Source organism: Ictidomys tridecemlineatus, chromosome X (assembly GCF_052094955.1).
Source record: "Ictidomys tridecemlineatus isolate mIctTri1 chromosome X, mIctTri1.hap1, whole genome shotgun sequence".
NCBI lineage: Eukaryota > Metazoa > Chordata > Mammalia > Rodentia > Sciuridae > Ictidomys > Ictidomys tridecemlineatus.
In genome coordinates, this window is record NC_135493.1 from 34028362 (window position 1) to 34056113 (window position 27752).

A 27752-nucleotide genomic window follows, 5' to 3' on the forward strand; every position below is an offset into this window, starting at 1 on the left:
ATATTTTAGCAAGACAGTGATAATGCTAATATGTCACCACAATCTCCAGTATCATCTGAGGTACAAGTTCTGTTTTTATATGTTTTAAATGTTTGTATGTGTTTTTTATATGTTTTCTGTGTTTTACATGGGGTTCTTCCTTGCCTCTTTCTCTTTAATTTCATCTTTTTCTTCTTTTTTCATGAAGTAAAGTATTCACCTCTATTTTAAAATCTATGATAGGTCAGTATGTACAAATTTCTAGTCTATAATATATTTTAAAAATAAATATTCATGGTAAATATCACTTATCTGTGATTTTCTGTGGAAAATATCTGTAGATCATAGAAAATAAGGCACTTCTATGAAATGTGTGCTTTCTGATTCATCCATATTTTAATAACTTTAAAATTTTACTTTGAAAAAGGCACTACAGCATTGTGCAATGGCCATTGGTTTTCTTTGTAATCAATTGGTCTGAAAGCAATGCAAGAGAAACTTCCTTTTTCCACGAGAAACATCCCTGAGGTGGGTTGTTCCTATCGACAAAAGGTTACACATTTCCTTAAGGGGCAGGGGATCCCAAGGAGAGCCCATCTATGAAAACCACAGTTTGTAAAATCTCAACTAAATATTCTGGAGGTTTGAATGATCGATTCTTCTAAATTAGTTTAACTTCATGCTTTACCACAGATTTAAATTTAAAACATTCTAAACAGTATCTCTTCTATTCAGATTACCTTAGTGTTCTAAAGTGTATTGGCAGTATTAAATAGAAAAATATGCATTCATTTGGTGAGTTCAGATATTATCTAAATGTTTGGATGGTCTGAATTAACTGAATAAGTATTTCATTCTATATACGTGGCATTACTGTTGTAGAGAGCCAGGATTCTCTATCTATTGTTTTGGGTGATTTGCATTACAAAACTTTTATATAGACTTGCTGGGCATGAGTTTTATAAACACAATTCTAAATTATTTGTATGGAAGGTAAAATGGTTTATGTGTGTTTAGAAAATACTTTAAATTAGGATATTCTAGAATTAATCTTGGTCACATACTTTTGTAAATCTTTTCATTTATAAGGAGTAAGTGATTAGTCCTTGTTGCCTAGCTGCTTTATGATTTTAAGGTCGGTGCTCACAGGGAAGACTATTAGTGCCAATTTTCTCAGATAAGTTATATTGCTTTTATAATATATTTTTGCTGCACTTAGATAAGTGAATTTTTTGCAAGGTATTCATAACAATTTAACCAAAAAATGAAGACAAACAGTAAGTATGGATGGATAGAGTGATAAGCATGTGTTTTTGTAGATCAACTAACATTCAACATGAATTGCATATCATGTTAATTGACAGAAGATTCAAATAATCTACAGAATTCCAATTGTTTCAATTTTATGTGAAAAGAAAATGGCAGGCTAGGCCCAGTGGCAAATACCTGTAATCCCAGTGATTCAAGAAGCTTAAGCTGGAGAACCACAGGTTCAAGGCCACCCTCAGCAATTTAGCAAGGCCCTTTCTCAAAATAAAAAAATAAAAGGGCTGGAGATGTGGCTCAGTGGTAGAATGTCCATGGGTTCAATCCTCAGTAGAGGAGGAGGGTGGGGGAAGAAGAAGAAAAAAGAAGGAAGGAAATGGTAAAACTAAGTAGTGTAGTGTTTTAGCAAAGTGTTACTAATATGTTTGAACCTAAAATTAGTCCCATGACTAGGTGTCATCTTCATCATTTTATAGCTGAAGAGACAGATAATTTTCCTAAAAAGCATGATCAATAAATGGCCAAATAGTGATTAGAGCCTAGGCCCTGCCTACTTCCCAGAGTTGTACAAATTAAATAAGTTGCCACTAATAATGTAATAAGATTACATTATTTTATCCCTTCAAAATTTACAAAGTACTTTCATGTATTTGCTGTAAGGAAAAAAGGAATAAAGGAAATAAAGAGATGAGAGGTGGCTCAACAGTAATACAGGTTTGTTTGGGATAAACCCGCAGAGGGTGGCCCAGTGGAGGCTGCCACCCCTCTTCTACTTACAGCCTGGGGTGGATATAGGGGAAGGAGTGAAGGGATTAGGCTGTTGATAGGGGTTGGCCAGGGAAGGGTAGGGAAGGGTCCTTATGGTGGACACCTCCATTCTTTGAGGTGGTCACTGCTCCTTGTCAGACCAGGTGTTTTCAGGATTTCAGCTAACAATTTTCTTTTGTATGATGACAGAGTGTTTGTGGTTTCTTTTCCTGATGATGGAGTATGTCTGGAGTTTAAGGTCATGCCACAGTGACTGTGAGGTGACTCTTGTTCTAAGATGGAGTATGTTTCAAAATGGTGTTGCCTATGTCAAGTTCTACCTAACAGTTACCTTATTTATTCTTCATAGAAATTTCATTTGAAAGATAAAAAATCAATCACAGAAAAATTAAGTGTGTTTAAGACAGAGCCTGAGCTTTCTGACCCAAAGTACAGATTTGTTTAATATAACACATATATTGTCCCAGCATACCACAGTATATAGAAGCACTTTGAAATAATGCATTCAAATAGAGCAGATAATAATTTATCATCCTCAATCATTCTGCAGCTCCTGTTAATGTAAATATGAAGATTGGTCCCAGGGACTGAGGAGGAGGATCACAAGACCAGCCTCCACAGCTTAGCAAGAGCCTGTCCCAAAACAAAAAAATAAAATCAGTAGAATAAAAGAAAGGAACTAGGGGGTGAGAGAAGGGGAGGAAGGAGGAAAGTGCAGGGAAGAGATAGTGGCCAAATTATATTTTATATCGTATGCATGTATGAATATATAACAACAAATCCCACCATTGTGCATAACTATAATGCACCAGTAAAAAATGTGGAATAAGGTGCTGGAGATATAGCTCAGTTGGTAGAGTGCTTTCCTTGCCTACACAAAGCTCTGAGTTTGAGCCCCAGTACCAAAAAAAAAAAAAAAAAAAAAAAGTAAAATAAAATAAAAGGGCTAAGGATGCAGCTCAGTGGCATAGGGCCCCTGGGTTCTCTCCCCAGTATCACAAAAACAAACAAACAAACAAAAAACACATAGATACTGAGTTGGTAAATTCACATATCTCTTCATTGAAGCATACTTCACTATTTTGGAGACTTTAATCTGGTTCCTTTTTTCAAAAAATAATATCTATTTATATACTTTGGTTAATAATTTCTTTTTCCTCATACTGTGAGACAGTATTTAAAGGCATATGTAGGCTGGTCAGCTAGCAAGTATTTATTGACCTTTTAAAAGTAAAATCAGCTTAAATTGAAATGCAAGTTGCCTTTCTCTTTTCCACTTGTCATGGAAAAAAATATGTAATTCTTCAAATTGGAATGGATATGAATAAGCATCTTGATTATTTGAAAGAAAAGGGGTTTTATTTGTTTTCTGTTTTTAGGAATATGACAGAACTGATGGCTTTTCACATGGTCCCTTTGGCTTAAAGCCTAGATCAGGTAAATATATATTCTTTAAATCAAATTAATGGGTTATGTTTCAAGTTGTAATATCCCAGCTTTGTAATATCCATATAATATCCATTTGTAATATCCATAGTTTTAATTATACCATAGATTCTTTCCCCTCTCCTAAAAGTGATTTTCTCTTAAACTTGTCTTTCCAATTCCCATTCTCATTTCTTTCTTCCTCTTTACCTTCAAGCTCCTGAAACCTCAGCTCTTTGGCTTAGATATACTGCAGTCTTATTTCTACTATGCTGTGACTGCTGTTAGAATGACCCCCTCTGCCAGCAGACCAAACACTGTTTGAAATTATAACACTCCATTATATTATAATTTTTTAAAAAGGGATCTTTTCACATTTGGCAAACCCAAAAGAAAATGGATCCATGTTATTTGGCAAGGTATTGAATTATAGTTTTTATTCCTGAATAACTATATTGACCTTCAAAAATAATTTCCTTTTTTTCTTTAAAGATAAAGGTTGACATATGTTCAGTTCTCATATTTAACCTGGATCATAAGTTTCTAATAACATGTTTAAGTAAGAACATGTGTCGGTGATAGAAATCATTATACTTTTGTTCTCTGTTGCTTTCAGTTATATATGTGGTATTCAAAGATACACTTGGAAAATATTTTGAATGTATTAATAAGTCATAGTGATTTATGTAATTTTGTACTGATTCTTTTTGTCATGCTTCTTTCTCCATCAGTGGTTTTTCCTTTAATTAGCTTTGAAATAAGTTGGTAAATTTCTGTTTTTATAAAGCTTTTAGCCGCTCATCTCGCCAGGAATATGGGGCTGCAGATCCAGGATTTACAATGAGAAGAAAGATGGAACACTTAAGGGAAGAACGAGAGCAAATAAGACAACTTCGCAATGTAAGTCAGATTGACCTTTAAGCCTTGCTTTAGGGCTGGGATGTAGCTCAGTGGCAAAGCGTCTGCCTTGCACTTGCAAAGCCCTGGGTTTGACCCCCAGTTCCAAAAAAGACAAAAAAAAAAAAAAGACTTGCTTTATAGAAATGGGTTTAACTTAGAAAAATTAGTGAGGTATATGGGTTTATTTTCAATGTTCTTGAAAATTTTTTGATTAAATAACAATTAGTAATATAAATATTTAATATATGCTTAGGTAAAATATCTGATTTGTATCCATTTCTTTATAGAATCTTGAATCCAGGTTAAAAGTTATTTTGCCTGATGACATTGGAGCTGCACTGATGGATGGGGTTGTTCTTTGCCATTTAGCCAATCATATAAGGCCACGCTCTGTAGCTAGTATTCATGTACCATCACCAGCAGTGGTAAGTTTTGTCTATAGTTCTCCAAAGGAATGTTAGAAATACTGAGGTGCCACAAGAAATCAAACACCAGTGCTTAAAAGTGGGTGGACAAGGCTTTTATTCCTACCAGAAGGGCATGCTACCAGAACCTGTCTAGTATACACACCTGGGCAGGCAGTTTTTATCCTTAATGCAGTGCTGCCTTTTGCTTTTGATTGGAGGAGCTGGGGCTTCTAATCTACATGATTAGCTAATTTTAAAATTGGGATGGGAAAAGGGAAGGGCTAAAATTAATATGGCTACAATTGGATCCAATTAAGGCTAAATACTATATTCTAAAAATGGACCACTGGGCTTTCTATTTATCACAGGAAAACATAGCTTCCTATAACGGTCTTTAAATAATAGACTATACCTCAATAAATTAAAATTTTAGTTTTGGTTAAGTTCTGTATAAAAATGCTTGAAAATAAACCTTTCTTCCCCCAACCTTACTTTACAGCCCAAGCTGAGCATGGCAAAATGTCGAAGAAATGTAGAAAATTTTCTTGATGCTTGTAAAAAGTTGGGTGTCTCACAGGTAATTATTTATCCAACAGAATGATTATTTAAATATTAATTTGTTGCATTCAAATTAGAGTAGTCAAAATAGCATTTAATAATGTTTTCAAAATATGAACAATGAGGGCTGGGGATGTGGCTCAAGCGGTAGCGCGCTCGCCTGGCACGCGTGCGACCCGGGTTCGATCCTCAGCACCACATACCAACAAAGATGTTGTGTCCACGGAGAACTAAAAAAATAAATAAATAAATAAATTTTAAAAAATATATGAACAATGATACTGTCTCTTGGTGTTAATCCCCACCCCCCCAACCCAGAGGCTTGGCTCTGGGGGTTCCATGGGCTGGATTTGGTTGCCCACCTATATTGCAATTAAGAGAAAAATGATATAAAAAATGAATTCATTTATAAACTGGGATCACAGCTAATTTGCCTTCCCTGAACACATAGAAGTTTAGTATTGAATAGGAAAAAAGAACAAAAGCAGGGAGCTCAGAGATATGCATATACACCGGACTATGTGGAGTTACAAATCTGTTTTTTCAGGTTCTTTTGGCATCCTGGTGCCAGCGGGCAGTTTCTGTTTAGCTTCCCTAATCAGCATGAGGTGATTGCCTCTGGGCGGTTGAGATGGAGAAATAGCTTAACCAGGTTATCATGGTAATAGCTGACTCAGCTATTGTTATAAGTTTTTCAGTTTGAAAGGAGCAGCTGTTACTGTACCTTCTTTTTACTATGTTGCTGTAGATAATTGCAGAAGTTGCGTAAAAAATGTTTTCAAGTTGTTTTTAAAACAATTTATAAAACAGCTATCTTATGGAAAAGTTAACTAACCATGCGAAGTAGCCATATTACAGTTTGGTTGTAATGGCAATGCTACTATCATTTTTTTTTTTTTCCTGTTGGGGAACATTTAGATTCCTCTATTAATCAATGGATAGACCTCTGACTGGAAGATTGGCATTAATGTAACAGCATTTTAAGCTTTATTTAAAATGATATTGAAAATGTTAGTGCCTAGTATGATAATATCTGCAAGGGCAAACTTTGAAATTTGTGGAAATTAGCTTGTGTTTCACATAATAATTACAGTGTTATAAAATTAATGATTAAATTTTTATCCGAATTTAAGGTTCTATTGTTCGATGCTCATCCAAAGACTAGGGAGACCAAAATTAGTGGAAGGAAACGGGTTTATTCAAAGTCAGCCCCGAAGAAGACAGAGAGGATTCCTTCCTCCTTGAAATCTCTCTTAGAGGGCTCAAGGGCATAAAGAGTTTTTTTTTTTTTTTTTTTTTTTGAGAGAGAATTTTTTAATATTTATTTTTTAGTTTTTGGTGGACACAACATCTTTATTTTACTTTTATGTGGTGCTGAGGATCGAACCCAGCACCCCGTACATGCCAGGGCTACCACTTGAGCCACATCCCCAGCCCGCCTGAAGAGTTTTTATGGGGGAAAAGGAGGCCACATGAGACAATGGGCAGGTCTTTCTTTCCTGGGCTCCTGTTTTCCTCCTCATTGAAAGGAATCCTGGCTTCAACCTGCCATTTTCCTTTCAGACAGCTGCATTGCCTTTCTGCAAGTCAATTCCTAGAAGCTGAGGAGAGAGGGAACATTTCAGAGGCCTCTTTCAGGAGTTTAGACTACCATGTAAAAGTTTGTATAGCTCAGGGGTTGAGCGCTTGCCTCACATGTGTGAGGCATGGGTTTGATTCTCAGCACCACAGTAAAAAAAAATAAAGAAATAAGTAAAACAAACATATTGTGTCCATCTACAACTTAAAAAAAAAAAAAAAAAAAGATGGCTCCCTAAAAGATTAGGGAAGGAAGGTGAAAGCAATTCTGTGAAATGTCTTTCCAGAGTGTTGGTCTGTTGCAAAAGCAGTATTATAAATATATATTGGAAATTAAGGTTGGAAATTGGAAATTAGACCCTAATTTACAAAAATGTTTAATAAAAATGTTGCATTTAAAACAAAAAGTTTTACAAACCCAACCTTAACATGACTGACTGGTGAGGGAAATCACACTGTAAACAGAACACAATTGTGCTTGTTAGGTCTTTTGAACAGTGTTATCATAATCTAGTCTTTAGATTCCATTTTAGCCTCTTTCTTCAAGGGAGCAAATGTAGTGTATATGTAATGCAGGAATTATTATTACCTTTTTTCTATGCTTAACATATGATGTTTTAAATATTTATTTATTTATTTATTTATTTATTTATTTATTTATTTATTTATGTGTGTGTATGATGTGGTGCTGGGGATTGAACCCAGGGCCTTGTGCATGTGAGGCAAGCACTGTACTAACTAAGCTATACCCAGGCCCTTAAATTTTTAATTCTTAAAGATCTTGGTTAATTCTTTTTTGTGTCCTTACTCTTAATGAGAAAATAGAAAACTTAGGACAGTTTTTTTTTCCAGCTATTATTACATTACATTTATTTTCTTATTTTGCATTTTCATTTTAAGAATTTTTGTTTCCTTTGTAATATTTTGAACAACCAATAAAAAAAAAGAAAAAAGAAAGAATTTTTGTTTCCATGAACACATAAGTGGTAACATACAATCTTTTTCACTTAATTCTTTTTGTTCTAGGATATTTTCTAGTTTTTAACATCCTTATTGTGATATAATAGGTGTAAAATAAAGGACATGTAAATAAGGTATATGATTTTATCCATTTTGGGGATATGTGGTGCTGGGATGTTGTACCCAAGGCCTCACACATGCTGGGCAAGCACTCTATCATCCTCAGCCCTAATAAATTTTGATATATACATACACCATGAAATCATCATCACCATCAAAGTAATGAACATATCCATTATCCTCAAAAGTTTCCTCCTCTCCTTCTGCAATCCTTCCTTCTCTAGGCAACCACTAATTGGCTTTATAACATAATATATTAGTTTGCATTTTTCTAGAGTTTTTATATTAATGCACTAATAAAATGTGTTGATTTTTTTTTTCTTTTACTTGGCATGATTATTTTAAGACATGTCAGTATTGTTGCATATTTAAATAGGCCATTCTGTTTTGTTTCTGAGTAGAATTTCACAATTTGTTGATCCATTGGCCTGTTGGTAGATATTGGGATTGTTTCCAGTTTTAGGGGTTATAAAAATAAAGCTGCTGTGTACAGTTGTGTATAAGTCTTTGTGTGGATATTTGTATTCTTTAATTTTTAGTAAATACCTGGCAGTGGAATACCTGCAGCCTTTAGTAGGTAGGTGCTTAACATTTTAAGTACAAAATTCTCTTCTAAACCAGTTGTACCATTTCACAGTATTATCAGCAGTATATGAAATTTCATTTTCTCCATATCCTCACCACTTCTGGATGACTGACCTTTTTAAGTTTTTAGTCATTGTAAATAAGTATTTATTGGCCTCCCATTACAATTTTAATTTGCACTTCCCTGAAGACTAACAGTATTGATCATCTTTTCAAGTACTTAGTTGCCATCTGTGTATCTTCTTTTTGGAAGTGTATTTTCTAACCTTTTATCTATTATTATTACTTACTATAACTTGCCTTTTAATATAGATTTTTAAAATATTTTATGTATTTTTCTCTCTCTTTTTTTTTGTCTTTTTTTTTTTTAACTGGGGGGTCAAACCCAGGGCTTTGTGAATGCAAGGCAGGTGCTTTGCCACTGAGCTACGTCCCAGCCCAATAATTATCTATTTTTAAAATTGGGTTGTTCTTCATAAATTATGGACCAAGTTCTTCATAAGACCTGTGACTCGCAGATGCTGTATCCTAGTTTTTGGATTGTCTGTGTCTTTCAAAGAGCAGACATTTTAAAGTTTTGAAGTACAGTTTGTCTTTTTTTTTTTCTTTTTTTAGTGGATTATCTTTTTTTTCTCAAACCTAAGAAATCTTTGCATAACCCACAGTAACAAATATTTCCTCCTGTTTACTTCTAGAAGTTTTATAATCTTAGGTTTTACGTTTTGTGTATATGATCAATTTTGAGTTAATTCTTGCATATTGTCAAAGCTAAAGTTCTTTTTTCAGCCTGGGATTGGGCTCATGCATTGATTGTTCTTTTAACATCTTTCCTGAAATATAATTAACATACATAGCATTCGTTGATTTAAAACATACAATTAAATGGTTTTTAGTATAGTCACAGAATTGGGCAACATTCATAATAATCTAAGTGTAGAATATTTTTGTTACCCTAGAGAGAAACCCCTTACGCATTGACTATCCCTTCCTGTTCTGCCTCCTTGTATTTGCTTATTCTGAACATTACATATAATGAAATCATACATTATGGAGCCTTTTGTGTATGACTTTTTTCACTTAGTATAATGTTTTCAGGGTTTCTGTGTTGTGGCATAAAACAGTACTTCATTTCTTATTAATGCCGAGTAGTATTCCATTGTATGCAGATACCACATTTTGTTTGTCCATTTGTCAGTTGGTGGACATTTGGGTTGTTACCACTCATCATTTATTATAAATAATGTTGCTGTGAACATCTAAGAACAAGTTTTCATTTGGACACTTATTTTTCAGTTCTGGTTATAAACCTAGGAGTGGAATTACTAGGTCAAGGTAACTATGTTCGTCTTTTTGAAGAACTGCCAAAATGTTTTCCAAAGTGGCTGCACCATTTTACATACCCACCAGCAATGAGTTAGGGTTCTAATTTCTCTTCATCCTTACCAACAATAGTTACTGTCTACCTAGCTATTGTAGCAGGTACAAAGTAATAGCTCATTATATTTTCAATTTGCATTTTTCTAATAGTAAATGATGTTGAACATCTTTTCATATGCTTATTGATAATTTGTGCATATTCATTAAAGAAATTTGTATTCAAAACCTGCATCCATTTATTAATTGGATTATTCATCTTATAGTTATTGAGTCATGGGTATTCTTTATATATTCCAAATACAAATCACTTATGAGGTACAGGATTTGCATTTATTTTCTCCTATGCTGTGGGTTGTCTTTTTACTTTCTTAATGTTATCATTTGCAGCACAAAAGTTTTTTTATTTTTTGAGATACAGTTTATTCATTTTTCTTCTGTTTCTTGTGATTTTGATAGTATAGCTAAGAAGACATTACTTAATTTAAGGTCATGAAGATTTGTATCTATATTTTCTTCTAAAAGTTTTATAGTTTTGTGCTTAACATTTAGGTTTATGATCCTTTTCTTAGTACAGTATTGTGCATGGTGTGAGGTAGTGTTCCAAATTCATTCTTTTAGATGCAGATGTTTATTTTCCTAGCACCATTTTTTGATAAGACTCTTCTTCCTCTCATTGAATTGTCTTGGTACCCTTGTCAGAAGTTAGTTGACCATAAATGTATGGACTCTCAATTGTTTATTTCCTATCGACATTCTTTTTTTTTTTTTTTTTTTTTTATTTGGTACCAGGGATTTAACCCAGAGGCACTTAACTACTGAGCCACATCCCCAGCCCTTTTTTCTATTTTATTTAGACATAGGGGATCGCTAGGTTGCTTAGTCCCTCAGTAAGTTGCTGAGGCTGACTTTGAACTTGTGATCCTCCTGCCTCAGCCTCTTGAGCCACTGGGATTACAGGTATGCACCACTTTGTTCTTGATTGTAAGCATTTAATCTCTCATCTTTTTTTTTTTTTTTTAACTTTTCAATATTTATTTTTTAGTTTTCGGCGGACACAATATCTTTGTTTGTATGTGGTGCTGAGGATCGAACCCGGGCCGCACGCATGCCAGGCGAGAGCTCTATTGCTTGAGCCACATCCCCAGCCCTCTCTCATCTTTTAGTATGATATCAACTGTGCTTTTTTTTTGTAGATGCCCTTTCATGAGTTTGAGGAGTTTCCCTGCATTCAGTTTTTCCTGCAAAATTTGTTTAAAAATCTATTTTTTCTCTTTTTGTTTAAAAATCTATTATTTGCCTCTGTATCAAAAACCATTTGTCCACTTATCTGTGAATCTGTTTCTGGATTCTTTATTTTGTTCCATTGACATTTTTTTCCCTATATGTACATTGGTAAAACAACATCTTGCTTACTACACATTTTAAAATCAAATAGTATTAGCACTCTAACTTTCTTCTTCATTTTTATAGCTATTTTGGCTATTTGTGGTCTTTTGTATTTCCATATAAATCTAGAATATTTTGCCAACTTCTACACAAAAATTTTTTAAAAATTAGATTATTATAGAAGTTGTGTTTAACATATAGAACAACATAGGCGGAATGATAACAATATTGAGTCTTTCCATACACCAAGTATATCCTTACTAAGGTATTATTTAATTCCCTCAACATGTTTTGTAGTTTTTACTGTATAGATCTTGTGTATTTGTCCTGAAGGATTTTATACTTTCGTATTTTACATGCTGTTGTATGTGATTGTTCAGTTGTAATTTAATATCTCACTCTTTGTTTCTAATATATACAAATATAATCAGTCTTTATATATTAATCTATATCTTACAATCTTGCTAAACGTACCTATCAGTTTTAGTAGCTTTTTGTAGATTTCACAGAATTTTGTATATGGTTGTTCATATTTTCTATGAATAGAAACAGCTTTTCTTCTTTCTTTCTGATCTGAATGTCTTTTCTTGTCTTGTCTGATTACTCTGGCCAGATATCCTAGCACAATGTTGAATACAAATGGCAAACATGGACATCCTTGTCTTCTGATTCTTTTAGGACAATTTCAGTCTTTCACCCTTAAGTACAATGTTAGCTGTGAGATTTTCACAGATGATCTGTATGAGGTTTAGGAAGTACTCTTACATTCCTAGTTTCCTAAAGTTCTTACCAAATGGATCTTGGATTTCATCAAATGCTTTTTATTTTATTTTATCTTTTATTTTTAAATAAGTGTCAGAGGAATGCATTACAATTCATATTACACATAAAGAGCACAATTTTTCATACCTCTGGTTGTATATAAAGCATGTTTACACCAATTTGTGTCTTCATACATGTACTTTGGATAATGATGTCCATCACATTCTACCAGCATTGCTAACTCCCTACCCCGTCCCTGAATAAATGAATTCATCAAATGCTTTTTCTTCATCAACTGATGTGAGCATGTTATTTTCATTTTAGTTTGTTACTATTATAAATCACATTCGTTGATTTTCAAATGTTAGTTCAATCCTGCGTTCTTAGATTAAACCCCACTTGATCATGGTGTTTTTTTTTTTTATTGGTTGTTCAAAACATTACAAAGCTCATGATATATCTTCTTTCATACATTTGACTCAATTGAGTTATGAACTCCCATTTTTACCCCAAATACAAATTGCAGAATCACATCGGTTACACACTTACATTTTTACATAATGGCATATTAGTGACTGTTGTATTCTGCTGCCTTTAATTGAACAACAGCAGATGAGGTAGAGAGGGATGATGGGAGGGGAGGGGAGGGGGGATAGTAAGGGGATTGGTTTTGTTCTTGATGTTGTTATTGCTTTTTTATATTATTGGATCAGTTTGTTAAAATTTTGTTAGATTTTTGCTTGTATGTTTATAGGGATACTGGTTTTTAGTTTTCTTTTAATGTCTTTGTTGGTATTAAGGTAGTGCCAACTTCCTGGAATGTGTATTCCTTTCCTCTTGATTTTTCTTAAACATTTGGGCAGAATTGATATCATTTCTTTCATCTAATGAAATTTATGAATAGTCTAGTCTAGGCCAGGGATTTTCTTTGTGGAACTTTTTTTTTTTTTTTTTTTTTTTTTTTTTTTGTGGTGCTGGGCATTGAACCCTGCCAGGGCCTTATGCATGCAAGGCAAGCACTCTACCAACTGAGCTATACTCCCAGCCCCTGTGGAAATGTTTTATACTACAGTTTAAATTTCTTTTACAGATAGAGATATATTCTGGTTATCTATTCTTGTGTGAGTTTCAGTATATTTTATCTTTCAGAGAATTTATCCATTTCTTCTAATTTGTCAAATTTATCTTATAACATTGTTTATAGTATCTCCTTATTATCATTGTATTTGTAGAATATCTTGTGATGTCACTTTTGTTATTACTGATATTGCTAAGTCTCTTTTTCCTGATTGGCTTAAATAAAGGCTTATGAATTTTTTAAATTCTTCTCAATGAACTACATTGTGGTTTCATTGATTTTTTTTTTCTTTCTAGCATTTTTCTCTGTCATCTTCATTGTTTCCTTCTTTCTGTTTGGCATTGATTTAATTTGCTCTTTTTCTAGTTTCTAAGATAAGTACTAAAGTCCCTGATTTGAAACATTTCTCCTTTCCTCATTATACTCTTCAATAGTGATTTGAATAAGTATGTAAAATACCATGAGAACACTAAATGGAGCAATAAAAATGGAGATGAGAAAATAGTTTTTAGGGAACTCTTTTATTTCTTTTGTTTTGAAGTACAGGGGAATTGAACCCAGGGGCATGTTACCACTGAGCTCCACCTCCAATGCTTTTTATTTTTTATTCTGAGATAGGGTCTTGCTACAATGCTGAAGCTGGCCTTGAACTTGCAATTCTCCTGCCTCAGCCTTCCAAGTCTCTGAGATTACAGGCATGTACCTATGTGCACAGCATAGTTTTTGAGAACTCTTTAAAGATATCATCAGTGGTATTTGATGAATAGATTAAGGGAGTAAGGAAGACAGGGAAAGCTATTATGATTCCTATGTTTATATTGGTAGAATTTGAATAGTTTTTTACTGACCAAGATATAAAATACAGAAGGATAAACTAATTTAGTAGAAGTAGTTATTTGTGGACATATTGATTTTTATATGTTTATTGGACACATGTTTGGCTGTTTAGTTGGCATTTGCTTGATAGAGAGATTTGGGGAGGAAATGAAGATTTGGAAGTCATTATGAGGGATAATTAAAACTAAGAGAATAAATGAAAATACCAAGGAATGGATACCGTGTAAAAAGAGAAGAAAGTGATAACAGAATCCTTGGAAGCATTTAGGATATTAGAATAGGATCGATGAAAGCTAATGAAAGCTATTGCACAATTTGCTGTCAGAAAAGTTGAAGAAATAAAAAGAATGAGGTCATACAACATAAGGAAGAAGTAAGGTTTCAAGAAAGGCATTAATTAAAGGCTCAAAATGATATAGCAGTCAAGTAGCCATGTGCAACATTTAACATTTAAGAAGACATTGCTGTTTTTTTTTTTTTTTTTACTAGAGTAACTTTAGTGGGTACATTCTTTAGAGGCAGCTGTAAAATAGCAGTGGTTGAGTAGTGAATGGGAAATGCAGGAGTGGTGACCTCTTCCTTTACAGATATTTTCTGTGTAGAGAAAGAGGTTTAGTTGTAAAGTGATAGCATTTCAGAGAAGGCCAGCCTCTATAATCCTTTACTTAGTGTAAGTTAAGAACCAAAACACATTAAATTACAATATTTACTAGAGAAAACGGAATTGTGCATTTTTTACTTGAAGTTTTACAGAAAGTATACTTTAAAAATCTGATTCTGAGGGTTGAGGATGTAACTCAGTGGTAGAGCCTTTGGCAACATATGTGAGGCCACAGGTTCCATCCCCAGCACTGCACACACACACACACAAGAAAAAACAATCCGATTCCAACTTAAGTTTAACCACACACAAAATATTGAATGTTCAAATATCTTTTTTTTTCTTTTCCAGGAAAGACTCTGTTTGCCTCATCATATTTTGGAAGAACGAGGTCTTGTGAAAGTTGGCGTCACGGTTCAGGCCCTCCTTGAATTACCTACGACCAAGGCATCTCAACTTTCTATGGCTTGATAACATTTTTAAAATTATAAGTGTGTAGTTTCATTTATTTGAAGCAATTTTAGATATCTCAAATTCATGAATAAAAATGTCCAGTCAAAAATCATTTGCCTTAGGTCAAGCCTTAGGGTTTTTACAAAAATTACATTAAAACATCAAATTGAAACTGAATTGCCCAAGCTTCTTTTGGGGGAAAACTGGATTAATTTAATAAGAATTTTTGATGAATTCAAATTTTCTTTTTACTATTAGTTAATAACCTTGGTTATTTTTCAAAATGCAGATTGATACTCAATTTAAAATATGTATCCAATTTAATAATCACATTAGGTTTAATTTTTTTACATCATAATATACTAGTAAACATCTGGAAAATGGTAATCTTTTTTTAGCCATTTAAAACAATTCTATATTTGAGTTATTTAATACACTTCTAATTCTAGTTTATACACAACTTCTTTCATCTTTGTTCTTAGTTTTCTAGAAAAAAATGAGTAGGAAAAAAACGAACTCTGGCATTCTATTAAATTCTTTTAGTATTATAGGTTGGTGCCAAACTATTTTCAGTTGTACTGTAGATTGTTTACATGTGAAGTGCCTGTGTAATTGATGAATCTTATATAGTCTTAAGCATTTTTGCAATTTCTTTTTTGTATCAATAGAGTCAACAGAACTTTAAACTATTTTAGTAGGTTTTGTAAGGTCAATACTATGTGAGGATTTAAATGTGCCTCACATCGTGACATCGTGGTTTTTTAGTTAGTCCATTACAGTTTTCCTTAAATTGGTTATTTCATGTTGTAAAAAAACAAAACAAAACAAAAACAAAAATGTTAATATGCTTAATTTATGCTATTTAATTTTGCAAAACTTAATCATTTTTAAAGTGTATTATTTGAAGAGTATTTTATTTCTGTATTGAAAATGTTACACAAAGCAGTAAGATTTTTGAGAACTAGTGAAGTACTAATTATGAAGGACATTTTGATAAAACTGCCAAAGTTTGGATTTGTATCTTGATTTTCAGGAACATTACATCAGTGCTGCCTTTAGCTATATTCAGAGAGCAGCAATTGAGGAATAAGTTTTTATTCAAAATCTGACCATTTGTGGATCTTGTACACCGATGCTCCTCAATTAACTTGATGTTGAGTTAAACATAGACTGTTCCAAAAATATTTTCATGAGATATTACGTTACACAAAGTTCTTGTTTGACTTAGAGATGGATAAATTTATGTTGGTAGTAGTGCAGGAATTTTTCAAAAACATTACTGTAATGAATAACTCATTTTCCTATAAAAGAACCTTAATTACTTTTGTAGTAGCCAAGCATCATATCTTAAGTATGTGATCATTTGCACTTGTTACCTCTTAATATGGATGCAACTTATTAAAAATGTTGGCCTGGGTATTTCGAAGGGTATATATAAAAGGTAAAAACTAGTGTGCCAAATGGTATAGTAAGGGTTGACTTAGGAACAACTCTACTATTTTTGATCAGTTGGCATGAAGCCATATAATTAAATTTTGGCTTTAGAATACAGATATTCTTTACACTCCCCAAGGGTCAAATTGGAGCTTTTGAAGAATTAAAGCTTCTTATGACTGTAAGGTATAAGAATTAAATTATTAGTAATTTATTACTTTAAATATTTGAGCTAATTTTTCCTTTTCAGTTGTGTCTTTTAAAAAACACAAAAAAACAAACCTCATTGACATGATCTCCCTAGTGAAAACTTGGAATATACAAGAAATGGCCAGTATGTACCTTAGTTGATAAGTTTCTAATTTAGAAGTTTGACAGTGTTACAAGTTAAGTAATCACTAAAAACTGCAACAATCATTCACACTTCTTTTATAGTTATCATGCTATCGATTTCCTCTTATTATTAATGTAGTGTTAGTTACTTTACAAGTATTTTCCTATTTCATATCATTAAAATAGTAGTGAAATCGTAGGCCATTCCCTTATTGCATTTCCCTTGTCAGTTAATTATTCTTTTAAAGAGAAAATACACCAGAACCTCATTGTAGCATCCTTTTTGCAAATCCAAATTGCACTTAAGATGGGTCCAGCGGAGGTTCATACCATGACATTTCATTTAGTGTTGTGTCAAAGGGCAACACCACCTCTGAAGCAATTTCACAAGTCCCTGAGGACAACAGTATACCAAGGTTCTGATGTATTTCTTTTAGTAGTTTTATGTATAAAATTTATCCTAAATGTTTTTATTGTTATTATATATTTACTTCATCAGTTATTGAATTAAGAATGATTATCTTTATTTGAATGGAGTTGTGATTTCATGAGGGTTGACTAATCAGACTAAAATTTTTATTGGACCCTTAAAAATTCAATAGATAGCTCTTTCTGTTAAATTTTATGACTATGGCACAAGAAAGAAGTGATGGTGGATATGTTACAATTGAAATAAGGAGTAAAAATGCATTGCCATTTGTTTAATAATTATCTTTATAGAATGCTAGTTTAATGACTTTTATAACTGAATTTTTTGAAGAATTCAGAAAAGTTTGTATTGCTCACAGATCTATCATAATGGATTTTCTGATGCATTTAAAAGTAAATGGAACACTAAATGTATATTACCGATGCAAACTGTGGATAAAGTTGAATGAAAAAAATTTAGCATGGGGTTTATTTTCTCATTATCAATTCTCTACCCATCACATCATCCTTTTTTTTTTTTAATCAAAAGAGCCAGTGTTTATTCCCAAGTGTAGAAACAGACTTTGTAAGGATTCCATCAGACTTTGAGAGGATATTCAAAGTGGGTTGTTTCAGTTGGGTGCAATAGCACACATCTGTAATTTGGAGGATGAGGCAGGATGATTTTGAGCCCACAAATTCGAGGACATCCTGGGCAAAATAGGTATACCCCATATCAAAATAACATAGATTGTTTTAAGAGTCCAAATTCCCTTTACATCATTTATATTTTCAGAAGATAAAAGTTTCTTCAAAAGCAATAATTTTCTAGGATGTTTTCACAAAGTAATGTTATCTTTATATAACATACTCTTGCCGGGTGCGGTGGTGCATGCCTGTAATCCCAGGATTACGAGTTAAAAGCCAGCCTCAGCAAAAGTGAGGTTACAACTCAGTGAGACCCTGTCTCTAAATAAAATACTAAATAGGGCTGGGGATGTGGCTCAGTGGTTGAGTGCTCCTGATTTCAATCCCCAGTACAACCGCCCACCCAAAAGATAAACTCTATATAACAAATTTAAGCAACAACTCTATAAAATTAAAGAATAGGTCAAACATTGTGTGTGTTTTTTTTTTATCACAAAGCGCTAGTCATATGACTGAATTGCTTATAAGCTCCTGTGATAAGAAGTATAATCTTCCACTTTCAAGTAGTTCTAATTTTTAAAAAATTCACATATCTTAAATAACTATTATTTGTTTGTAATTATGATTGATTCCAGAAGTAAAAAGTCATTCAAGTAAATGTTATTAAAGATAATATTGCACCCTAAACTCTCAGAGTTAAAGAAAAACTAAAGTGAGTAAATACTTAGCAGAAGATGTTTGAAAACTATTCTATCAAAAATTTTGATTCACCTTAGCTAAGCTTGTTTTCCGCTTTAGTAAATCTACAGTTCTGATATTCTATATGAAATGGTCCTAGAATCCTCAGGCATCTATCCCAATGTCCAGAGCACTCCAAAGAAGATGCATTGTTGCAAATTACATTAATTTGGAAGTATCCAGATATCTTCTGGAATTGGTGAACTGAAAATAGCAAAAGCCATATGTTTCTTAAGGTATTTTCTACTCCTGAGTTATAAAACATGAAAACATTCTTATGCTCATGAATTTTCACAGGTGTGTGTGTGTGTGTGTGTGTGTGTGTGTGTGTGTTTAACATTAAGTCTCTGTTTTAGCAAAATAAAGTCTTGTTGTATTAGAAAATAAGTTTAGAATGACTATCTCTGACATAAGTAATTTTGAGAATTTTAGCATAATTTATGAAACATAAGCTATGAGAAATAAGTCATCAGAATTCTGACATAAGCGTTTTAGGATAGAAAACTACTAACTGAACAATTTGAAAGTTACTAAAATGAAAAGGGAAAATGCTTTAAAATGTGATTATTTTTAAATTTAAGTTTTTATATAATATTTTCTTGGTTTCTCAAATGAATTATTTTGATTACTCCACCTTATAACGTTAGGGAAAAATTATTTTTACTCTGTTCCATTGAGATGTATCAATTATCTACCAAAAGAGGTGAGAAATTTATTGGTTTTGTACTTATGTAAATAAATAGAAATAAATTTTCAATAGCAATTTGAATTTTCTAAATCTTTATTCAGACAGATCTAAGTCATTTCTAAGGCAAATAAATACAAAATAATATTGTATAATTTATGAACTAGTAATGAAAATTATGCTTTAAAAGACAGTGATGTTTAAACTTTAGTGTGTGTGTGTGTGTGTGTGTGTGTGTGTATGGATCACCTGGAGATCTTGTTAATCAAATACAGATTGATTCAACAGGTCAAGAATGGGACTAACCATAGTAATAAGGCCTCATAGATTTTCTAGTGTGATAGTAATATCAATTTACTATACAATAGTAGTTTGGTATTTTGACTAATGCTTTTAGAATCTTTACAACAGACAGTTAACATTTTTAATAGATCTGTATTAAGGACTTTATGGGAAAAGGTAGACTTTATGTTGAGATTAGTACTGTTTCATATTGTTTTTAAAACGTGCATGCGCATTCGTGTGTGTGTGTGTCTGTGTGTATGTGTGTGTGTGTGTGTGTGATTCTAGGAATGAAACCCGGGTACTAGAACTTGCTACACAAGCACTCTACCCCTGAGCTGAAACACCAGACTCTAAAAACAATTTAAACATACATGGCCATAGAATTTTCAGGGTAAAGGAAGTTAGTTGCCTGAATAATATGTAATTATAAAATGATCATATATATCTAGACAAGTTAATGTCATGTTACATTAACAATATTAAAGCATAACAGTTCCCTCTTTTGTCATACTTAGAAAACTACATTCATTTCTCATGAGCTTTTTTTAATATTTATTTTTTTAGATGTAGTTGGACACAATACCTTTATTTTATTTATTTTTTATGTGGTGCTGTGGATTGAACCCAGGGCCTCACACATGCTAGGCAAGCGCTCTACCACTTAGCCACAACCCCAGCCTCTCTCATGATCTTAATGTCAGTCATTCCATTCTCTTGCTAGACAGCACATCTACCTTAATTTTAATTTGAAAGCAACATTATCTATTCAGGTTACTTTGTATATGAAGATGATATACAAGTATACAAATGAATATATTTAATTTTAAATATTTGTGATCTATTATCAGAGCTTAAATTTTGATATAGATTATATTCTATCCCTTGTAAAACAAATGAGAAAGAGTATTTTTTTGTAAAATAATTTTTCTGATTTAAAACACTTGGAATCATTTTATTTAATTGAATAGCCTTACAAAGGTACTTGATAAATTGCTAGTTAAAAAACAAATTAAAATTCAAGCCAGTATGAAATACCAAGAGCAGCCAAATGTCTTTCTTGGCAAGATACTACTCATTTACTTTGATTTTAAAAAATCTTTATTTTATTTATTTATATGTGGTGCAGCAGATTGAACCCAGGGCTTCCCACATGGTAGACGAGTGCTCTACCTCTGAGCCACAACTCCAGCTCTCATTTACTTTGATTTTCAATTGAATTATAAATAATGCAATTTATATGTCTGTACCTATGTTTGTCTCTCATTCATAATCTTTTTATTTGGGGGGGGTACTGGGGATTGAACCCAGGGTACTTAAATACTGAGCCACATCCTCACCCCTTTTTAATATTTTATTTTAGAGACAGGGTCTCGCTGAGTCGCTTAGGGCCTCACTAATCTTCTGAGGCTGGCTTTGAACTCCCGCTCTTCCTGCCTCAGCCTTCCCAGTTACTGGGATTACAGGCGTGTACCACCATGCCCAGCTTCTCATTCATAATCTTTAACATGTAAAATTAACCCCTGAGTAGAAATTTGTGTCATGCAGTAACTCATAAAATGTCACATACTTGAATATGATGATGATGATGATTAGTAAATTAAATATACCCATAAATATATATTTTAAAATATGAGTATATGGGATGGGATTGTGGCTCTGCAATAGAGTGCTCACCTAGCACATGCGGGGCCCTGGATTCAATCCTCAGCACCACATAAAAATAAATAAATAGGGCTGGGGATGTGGCTCAAGCGGTAGCGCGCTCACCTGGCATGCGTGCAGCCCGGGTTCGATCCTCAGCACCACATACAGACTAAGATGTTGTGTCCACCGAAAAATAAATATTAAAAAATTCATAAAAAAATAAAGGTATTATGTCCAACTACAACTAAAAAAAATAAATATTAAAAAAATATGAGTATAATTTGTTGGTACTTTTTATTATCAAAATTTCCAGTTTTTCTGTGGATTAGATAAAGAAGAATTCATGGTATGTTACTAGGTATAATCATAATTTTTTTTAAATAATTTTTTAATTGTAGAAGGAGACACCTTTATTTCACTTATTTATTTTTACGTGGTGCTGAGGATAGAACCCAGGGCCTCACATGTGCAAGGCAAGTGTTCTACCTACCACTGAGCCACAACCCCAGCCCCAATCATAAAAACTTTTAACACCATAAAACAATTTTTTATTGTTAAAATGTCCATATTATTCAAAGCAATTTGTACAAAATACCAATAACAAATCATAAAATTCATATGGAAGCCCAAAAGATCCCAAATATATAATTTGTGTTATTACCATTCTTCATTTTTTCAGGCTAAGAAGCTGAGGCTCAGAATTATGATTTGAACAATTTTTAAGCACCAAATTGGCCAAATCTCTGGATTGTTTACACATTGTACTGAAACTTGGTTGGATATATGATTTTGGTTTTTTCCAAGTCCTTCAGTTTAAAACTTTTATGACCACTTATTCACAATATGGTAAAAAAAAATAAATTAGCTAATTTAAAACACCTTTTTGAGCACTTACATCATACCAGTTGTTGGTATTGTAGGTCTTGAGGTTTACAAGATTGCTGGGTTTTGGCTGTTGTATTAAAACATATATGATTAACATTGATACTATTAAATACTACCATTGAAATTTAGTTTTCATTCTTATATTTTGCATGCAATTTTGTTTACTTCTCAGTAATGAATTTTGTAATTGAATATTCATTACTGCTAGATGGTTCCAACAGTTAAAACCAATCATACACACACATACACACACACACACACACACACACACACACACACATATATACACCCATTTCACTTTTTCCTAGATTTATTGAAGTATAGTTGAAAAGTGAATGTTCTAGATATTTAAGGTGAACAACATGATTTATTCTTTCCTTTTTTTCTTTTTGACACATGAATAATTATACTGTATGAAATTTAGTACATGTATATAATGTGGAATGGCCAAATCAGGGTAATTAGCATTTCCATCTCATTATTTCTTTATATTTTGGGCCTTTGAACTCTTCTCTTTAGGCTCTTCATAAAATATATGCTTCTTCTCAACTGTAGTCGCCCTACTACGCTGTAGAACACTAGGACTTATCATTCTTATCTTAGTTATATTTTGGTATTCTTTATCCAACCAGCCTCTGTCCCCACTACATGCTACCCTTCCTAGTCGCCAGAAACCAGTATTCCAATCTTCTTTGAGATTAACTTTTTCAGTTTCCACATATGAGTGAGAACATGTGGTGGTATTTGTCTTTCTTTATCCAGTTTATTTCACTTAAGGTCATATCTTCCAGTTTTATCAATTTTGGTGTGAATGACAGGGCTAAATAATATTCCATTGTGTATGTATACCACATTTTCTTTATCCATTTATCTGTTGATACACACTTTGGTTAATTTCATCTCTTGGCTCTTGTGAATAGTGCTGCAATAAGCATGGGAATACAGGTGTCTTTTTGACAAACTGATCTCATTTCCTTTGGATAGATATCCAGACACTGCATAGCTAGGTCATACGGTAGATCTATTTTTAGTGTTTTGACAAACCTCCTTACTGTTCTCCATAATAAATGTATTATGCCATTTACAGTGAATGTTTGTATGTTCACAGCATTTGTTATTTTCTTTTTTCTTACGAATGAGGCAATCTCTCACTGTGGTTTTGATTTGCATTTCCCTGATGACTAGTGATATTGAGCATTGTTAATTTGTATATCTTTTTTTTTTTTTTTTTTTGTGGTGCTGGAGATTGAACCTAGGGCCTAGTGCATGCGAGGCAAGCACTCTACCAGCTGAGCTATATACTCAGCCCTATATATCTTCTTTTGAGAAATGTGTATTCAGATTATTTGCTCATTTTTAGTAAGATTATTCTGGAGGTTTTGAATTTAGTTTTTGAATTCTTTATATATTCTGGATATTAATCTTTTGTCAGATGAATAGTTTGCAAATATTTTCTCCCATTCTGTAAGTTGTCGCTTTCCTCCATCGATTGTTTCCTTTGCTGTGCAAAGGCTTTTTAGTTTTTTTTTTTTAATAATCCCATTTATCTAATTTTGCTTTTATTACCTGTGCTTAGGATCTCACCCAAACAATCATTGATTATACCAATGTCTTCAAGCATTTCTTGTTTTTTTTCTACTACTTTCATATTTTCAGAGCTTACATTTAAGTTGGATACATTTTGAGTTTATTTTTTATATGGCGAGGAAAAGGGGTCTAGTTTGATTCCTATGCAAATATGGATATCCAGTTTTCCTAGCACCATTTATTGTAAAGGTTGTTGTTTTTCGAGGTTTTGGTGCCTTTGTCAAGAATCAATTGGGTATAGATATGTGGATTTATTTCTGGGTTTTCTGTTCTGTTTTTTTTCTATGGGTTAGTTTTTATGACAGTACCATTCTGTCTTGTTTAATAAAATCCTGTAGTATGTTTTGAGTTCAGATATTGTGACACCTCTAGATTTGTCTTTATGCTCAAGATTGCTTTGGCTATTTTGTGTCTTTTGTGCTATCATACGAATTTTATTATTTTTAAAATTTATGTGAGGAAAGCCATTGATAGTTTGGTGGAGATTGCTTTGAATTTGTAAGTTGCTTTGGGTAGTGTGAGTATTTAACAGTATTAATTCTTCCGATCAGTAAATATGGGAAGTCTTTCTGTTTTTTTGTGTTTTCATTTTATTTCTATGTATTTTATATTTTTGGTAGCTATTATGAATGAAGTTTCTTTGTTACCCATTCGTTATTTGTGTGTAAAATGCTACCAATATTTGCATGCTGATGTTTGTCCTGTACCTTTAATAAATTCATTTATCAGTTCTAACAGTCTTTTGGTGGAGTGTTTAAGTTTTTCTTAGAATCATGTTGTCTGCAAACAGATAATTTGACTTCCTTCCTTCCTACATGGTGGGTTTTTGTTTTGTTTTGTTTTGTTTTGTTTTGTTGTTTTGCAGGGCTGAAGGGATACCAGGGACTGAACTCAGGAGCACCCGACCACTGAGCCATATCCTAGCCCTATTTTGTATTTTATTTAGAGACAGGGTCTCCTTGAGTTGCCTAGCACCTTGCTTTTGCTGAGGCTGGCTTTGAATTCACGATCCTCCTGTCTCAGCCTCCTAAGTCTCTGGGATTACAGGTGCATACCACTGCGCCCGGTGGCATGGTAATGTTTTAACATACATGTACATCTTGAAATGATAACCACTATCAAGCTAATTAACATATCCACTGTCTCACAGATGCACCTTTTTTTTGTGGTGACAACATTTAAGATCTACTTTAGCTTGCCATATTTCAAGTATACAATTAACTATAGTCACCATAGATCTCTAGAATTTATTCACCCTGCATAACTAAAACTTTGCACCCCTTTACCAACATATCTACATTTCTCCCACCCCCCAAACCTAGTAACAACCATATTAGTTCAATAGCAGAATGCCATAAACTTGAAATTTAATTTTTATAATTCTGGAGGCTGGGAAGTCCAAAATCAAGAGGTAGATTCAATGTCTTTTGATGGCCCACTTTCTGATTCATAAGTAACAAGCTCGTTTGCTCCTCTTTTGTAAGGCACTAATATCATTCAGGAGGGCTCCATCATCATAACCCAATCATTTCCCAGAAGGCCCACATCTTAAAACCATCACACTGGGGATAAGGTTTCAACATATGGATGTGGGGAAGACACGAACATTCAGAATATAGCAATCGTCATTCTAGTCTCTTCTAATATTAGTTCAATAGTTTTAGTTTCCATTTGCAAATAAAATCTTAGTATATTTGTCTTTCTATGCCTGGTTTATTTCACTTGGTGTAGTGCTCTGTAGGTTCATCCCTATTGTCCTAAATGACAATTTCCATCTTTTTTAAAAAATATTTTGTTATAGATTACACAATACCTTTATTTTATTTATTTTTATGTGGTACTGAGGATTGAACCCAGGGCTTCACATGTGCTCGGTAAGTGCTCTACCACTGAGCTACAAACCTAGCCTCTCGGTCTTTCTTGACCAATAGTCTCCTCCACCTGCCCTGGGTGTGTGTGTGTGTGTGTGTGTGTGTGTGTGTGTGTGTGTGTGTGTGTACACACCACTTTTCTTCTTTATCCATTTGTCTGTTGAAGAACATTTAGGTTGATGTCATTTTTGACTGTAATAAATAACAATACAGTGAACATGGGAGTACAGATATCTCTTAAAGACACAGTTTCATTTGCCTGGAATATGTATCCAGAAGTGGAATTCCTACATCCCATGTAATCCTATTTTTAATTTTTTGATGAACCTCCATACTGTTTTCCAAAATGACTATGTAAGTTTATGTTTTCACCAACAGTGTGCAAGGGTTGGTTCCCTTTTCTCCACATCCTCACCAACAATCATTTATCTTTTGGTAGCTGTCCTAACACATGTGAGATGATATACCATTATGGTTTTGATCTCTGATGAGTAGTAATGCTGAATATTTTTCATGTATCTACTGGCCTTTTTCATGTCTTCTTTTGAGAAATATCTATTCAGATCCTATGCCCATTTTTAATCAGATTTTTTGTTCTTGTTGTTTTGTTACTGGGAATTGAATCCAGTGGCGCTCTACCACTAAGCTATGTCCCCAGCCGTTTTTATTTCTTGAGACAGGATCTTGCTAAATTGCTGAGGGCCTTCCTAAATTATCAAGGCTGGCCTCAAACTTGCAATCCTCCTGCTTTAGCTTCCTGAGTTGTTGAGATTATAGGCAAGTGCCACTACACTTAGCTATTTGGGGGATTTATTTTTATTTTTTGCTATTGAGTTTTCTGAATACTTGATATATTTTGATATTATCAAATTATCCAATGTATACCTTGTAAGCATTTTCTGTCATTATGTAGATCATCTTTTTACTCTGTTAATTGTTTCTTTGTTGTGCAGAGTGCAGAAGGCTTTTATTTCCTTTTTTTTTTTTTTGGTTTGATCAATTCTATTTGTCCCTTTTTGCTTTTGTTGCTTGTGCCTTTGAGATCATAGCCAAGAAATCATTGCACAGAGCAGTGTTGGAAAGCTTTTCCTCTATTTTTTTCTTCAAGTGGTTTTAAAATTCCAGGTCTTGATTTTAAGTTCTAATGCATTTTGAGTTGATTTTTGTATATAGTGTGAGATAAAGGTGCAATTTCATATTTCTGCATATGATATCAAGTTTTTCCAATACCAGTTATTGAAGAGACTCCCCTTTCTGACCTTAGAGGAAAAGTTTTCAACTTTTCACTATGGAGTATGAGGCTAATTGTGGACTTGTCATATATGGTCTTAATTTTATTGAGGTACAATTCTTATATACCTAATTTGTTCACAGTTCTTACCACAAATGGTATTGAATTTTGTCAAATGGTTTCTCAGCCTCTTTAAGGAAAATCATATGATCTTTATCCTTTATTTATTTTTTGTTATTACATTTATTGATTTGTGTAAGTAGCCATTCTTATATCTAAGGGATAAACCACACTTGGTCATGATTTATGATCTTTAAATGTGCTATTGAATTTATTTCACTAGTATTTTATTAAGGATTTTAAAATCTATGTTCATCAGGGGTATTGACCTGTAATTTTTTTCTTTTATTCTCTTCTTGTCTTACTTTAGTGTCTGAGTAATGCTGACCTCTCATAAAATGAGACTGAAGTTTTCTTTCTTTTTGAACTTTGTAAAATTTGAAGAGGATTGGTGGTAATTCTTTCTTAAATATTTGGTAGAACTCGCCAGTGAAAACATCAGGCCCTGGATTTTTCTTTGTTGGAGTTCTTTGAGTGGCACACACCTGTAATTCCAGAAGTTCAGGAGGCTGAGACAGGAGAATCTTAGCCCAAAGCCAGCCTCAGCAACTTAGCAAGGCCCCTAAGAAACTCAGTGAGACCCTGTCTCTAACAAAAATATAAAAAGGGCTAGAGATGTGGCTCAGTGGTTAAGTGTCCCTGGGTTCAATCCCTGATATATAAAAAGAAGAGTTATTTGATTATTGATTCTGTTTCTTTATTTGTTATTGGTCTGTTTTGATTTTCTATTTCTTCATTATTCGTTCTTGAAAGGTAGTATGTTTTTAGGAGTTTATCCATTTCTTCATGTTGATCCAATTTGTTGTTGTATAGTTGTTCAGAGTAGTGTGATCCTTTGTATTT

The 27752-nt window shown here is 33.1% G+C and overlaps 1 protein-coding gene and 1 non-coding gene across 11 annotated transcripts in view; both read left to right on the forward strand.

Annotated features, from left to right (window-relative positions):
• Lrch2 (leucine rich repeats and calponin homology domain containing 2) overlaps positions 1-17695 on the forward strand; it is a 133686-nt gene extending 115991 nt beyond the window's left edge. For 8 of the 10 annotated variants that reach the window (XM_078034341.1, XM_078034343.1, XM_078034344.1 and 5 more), the window contains 6 exons: positions 10-60; positions 3393-3450; positions 4226-4338; positions 4626-4763; positions 5245-5322; positions 14939-17695. In XM_078034341.1, the coding sequence (XP_077890467.1) occupies positions 10-60; positions 3393-3450; positions 4226-4338; positions 4626-4763; positions 5245-5322; positions 14939-15058 (558 nt within the window). In that variant the 3' untranslated portion in view covers positions 15059-17695. The remainder of the gene's footprint in view (positions 1-9; positions 61-3392; positions 3451-4225; positions 4339-4625; positions 4764-5244; positions 5323-14938) is intronic. The other 2 variants (XM_078034347.1, XM_078034349.1) reach the window with 1 other exon arrangement.
• On the forward strand, positions 413-540 carry LOC120891153 (small nucleolar RNA SNORA35). Its single transcript, XR_005735569.1, has one exon. It is a non-coding gene; the product is annotated as a small nucleolar RNA SNORA35 (small nucleolar RNA).
• Positions 17696-27752: the final 10057 nt, after the last annotated feature.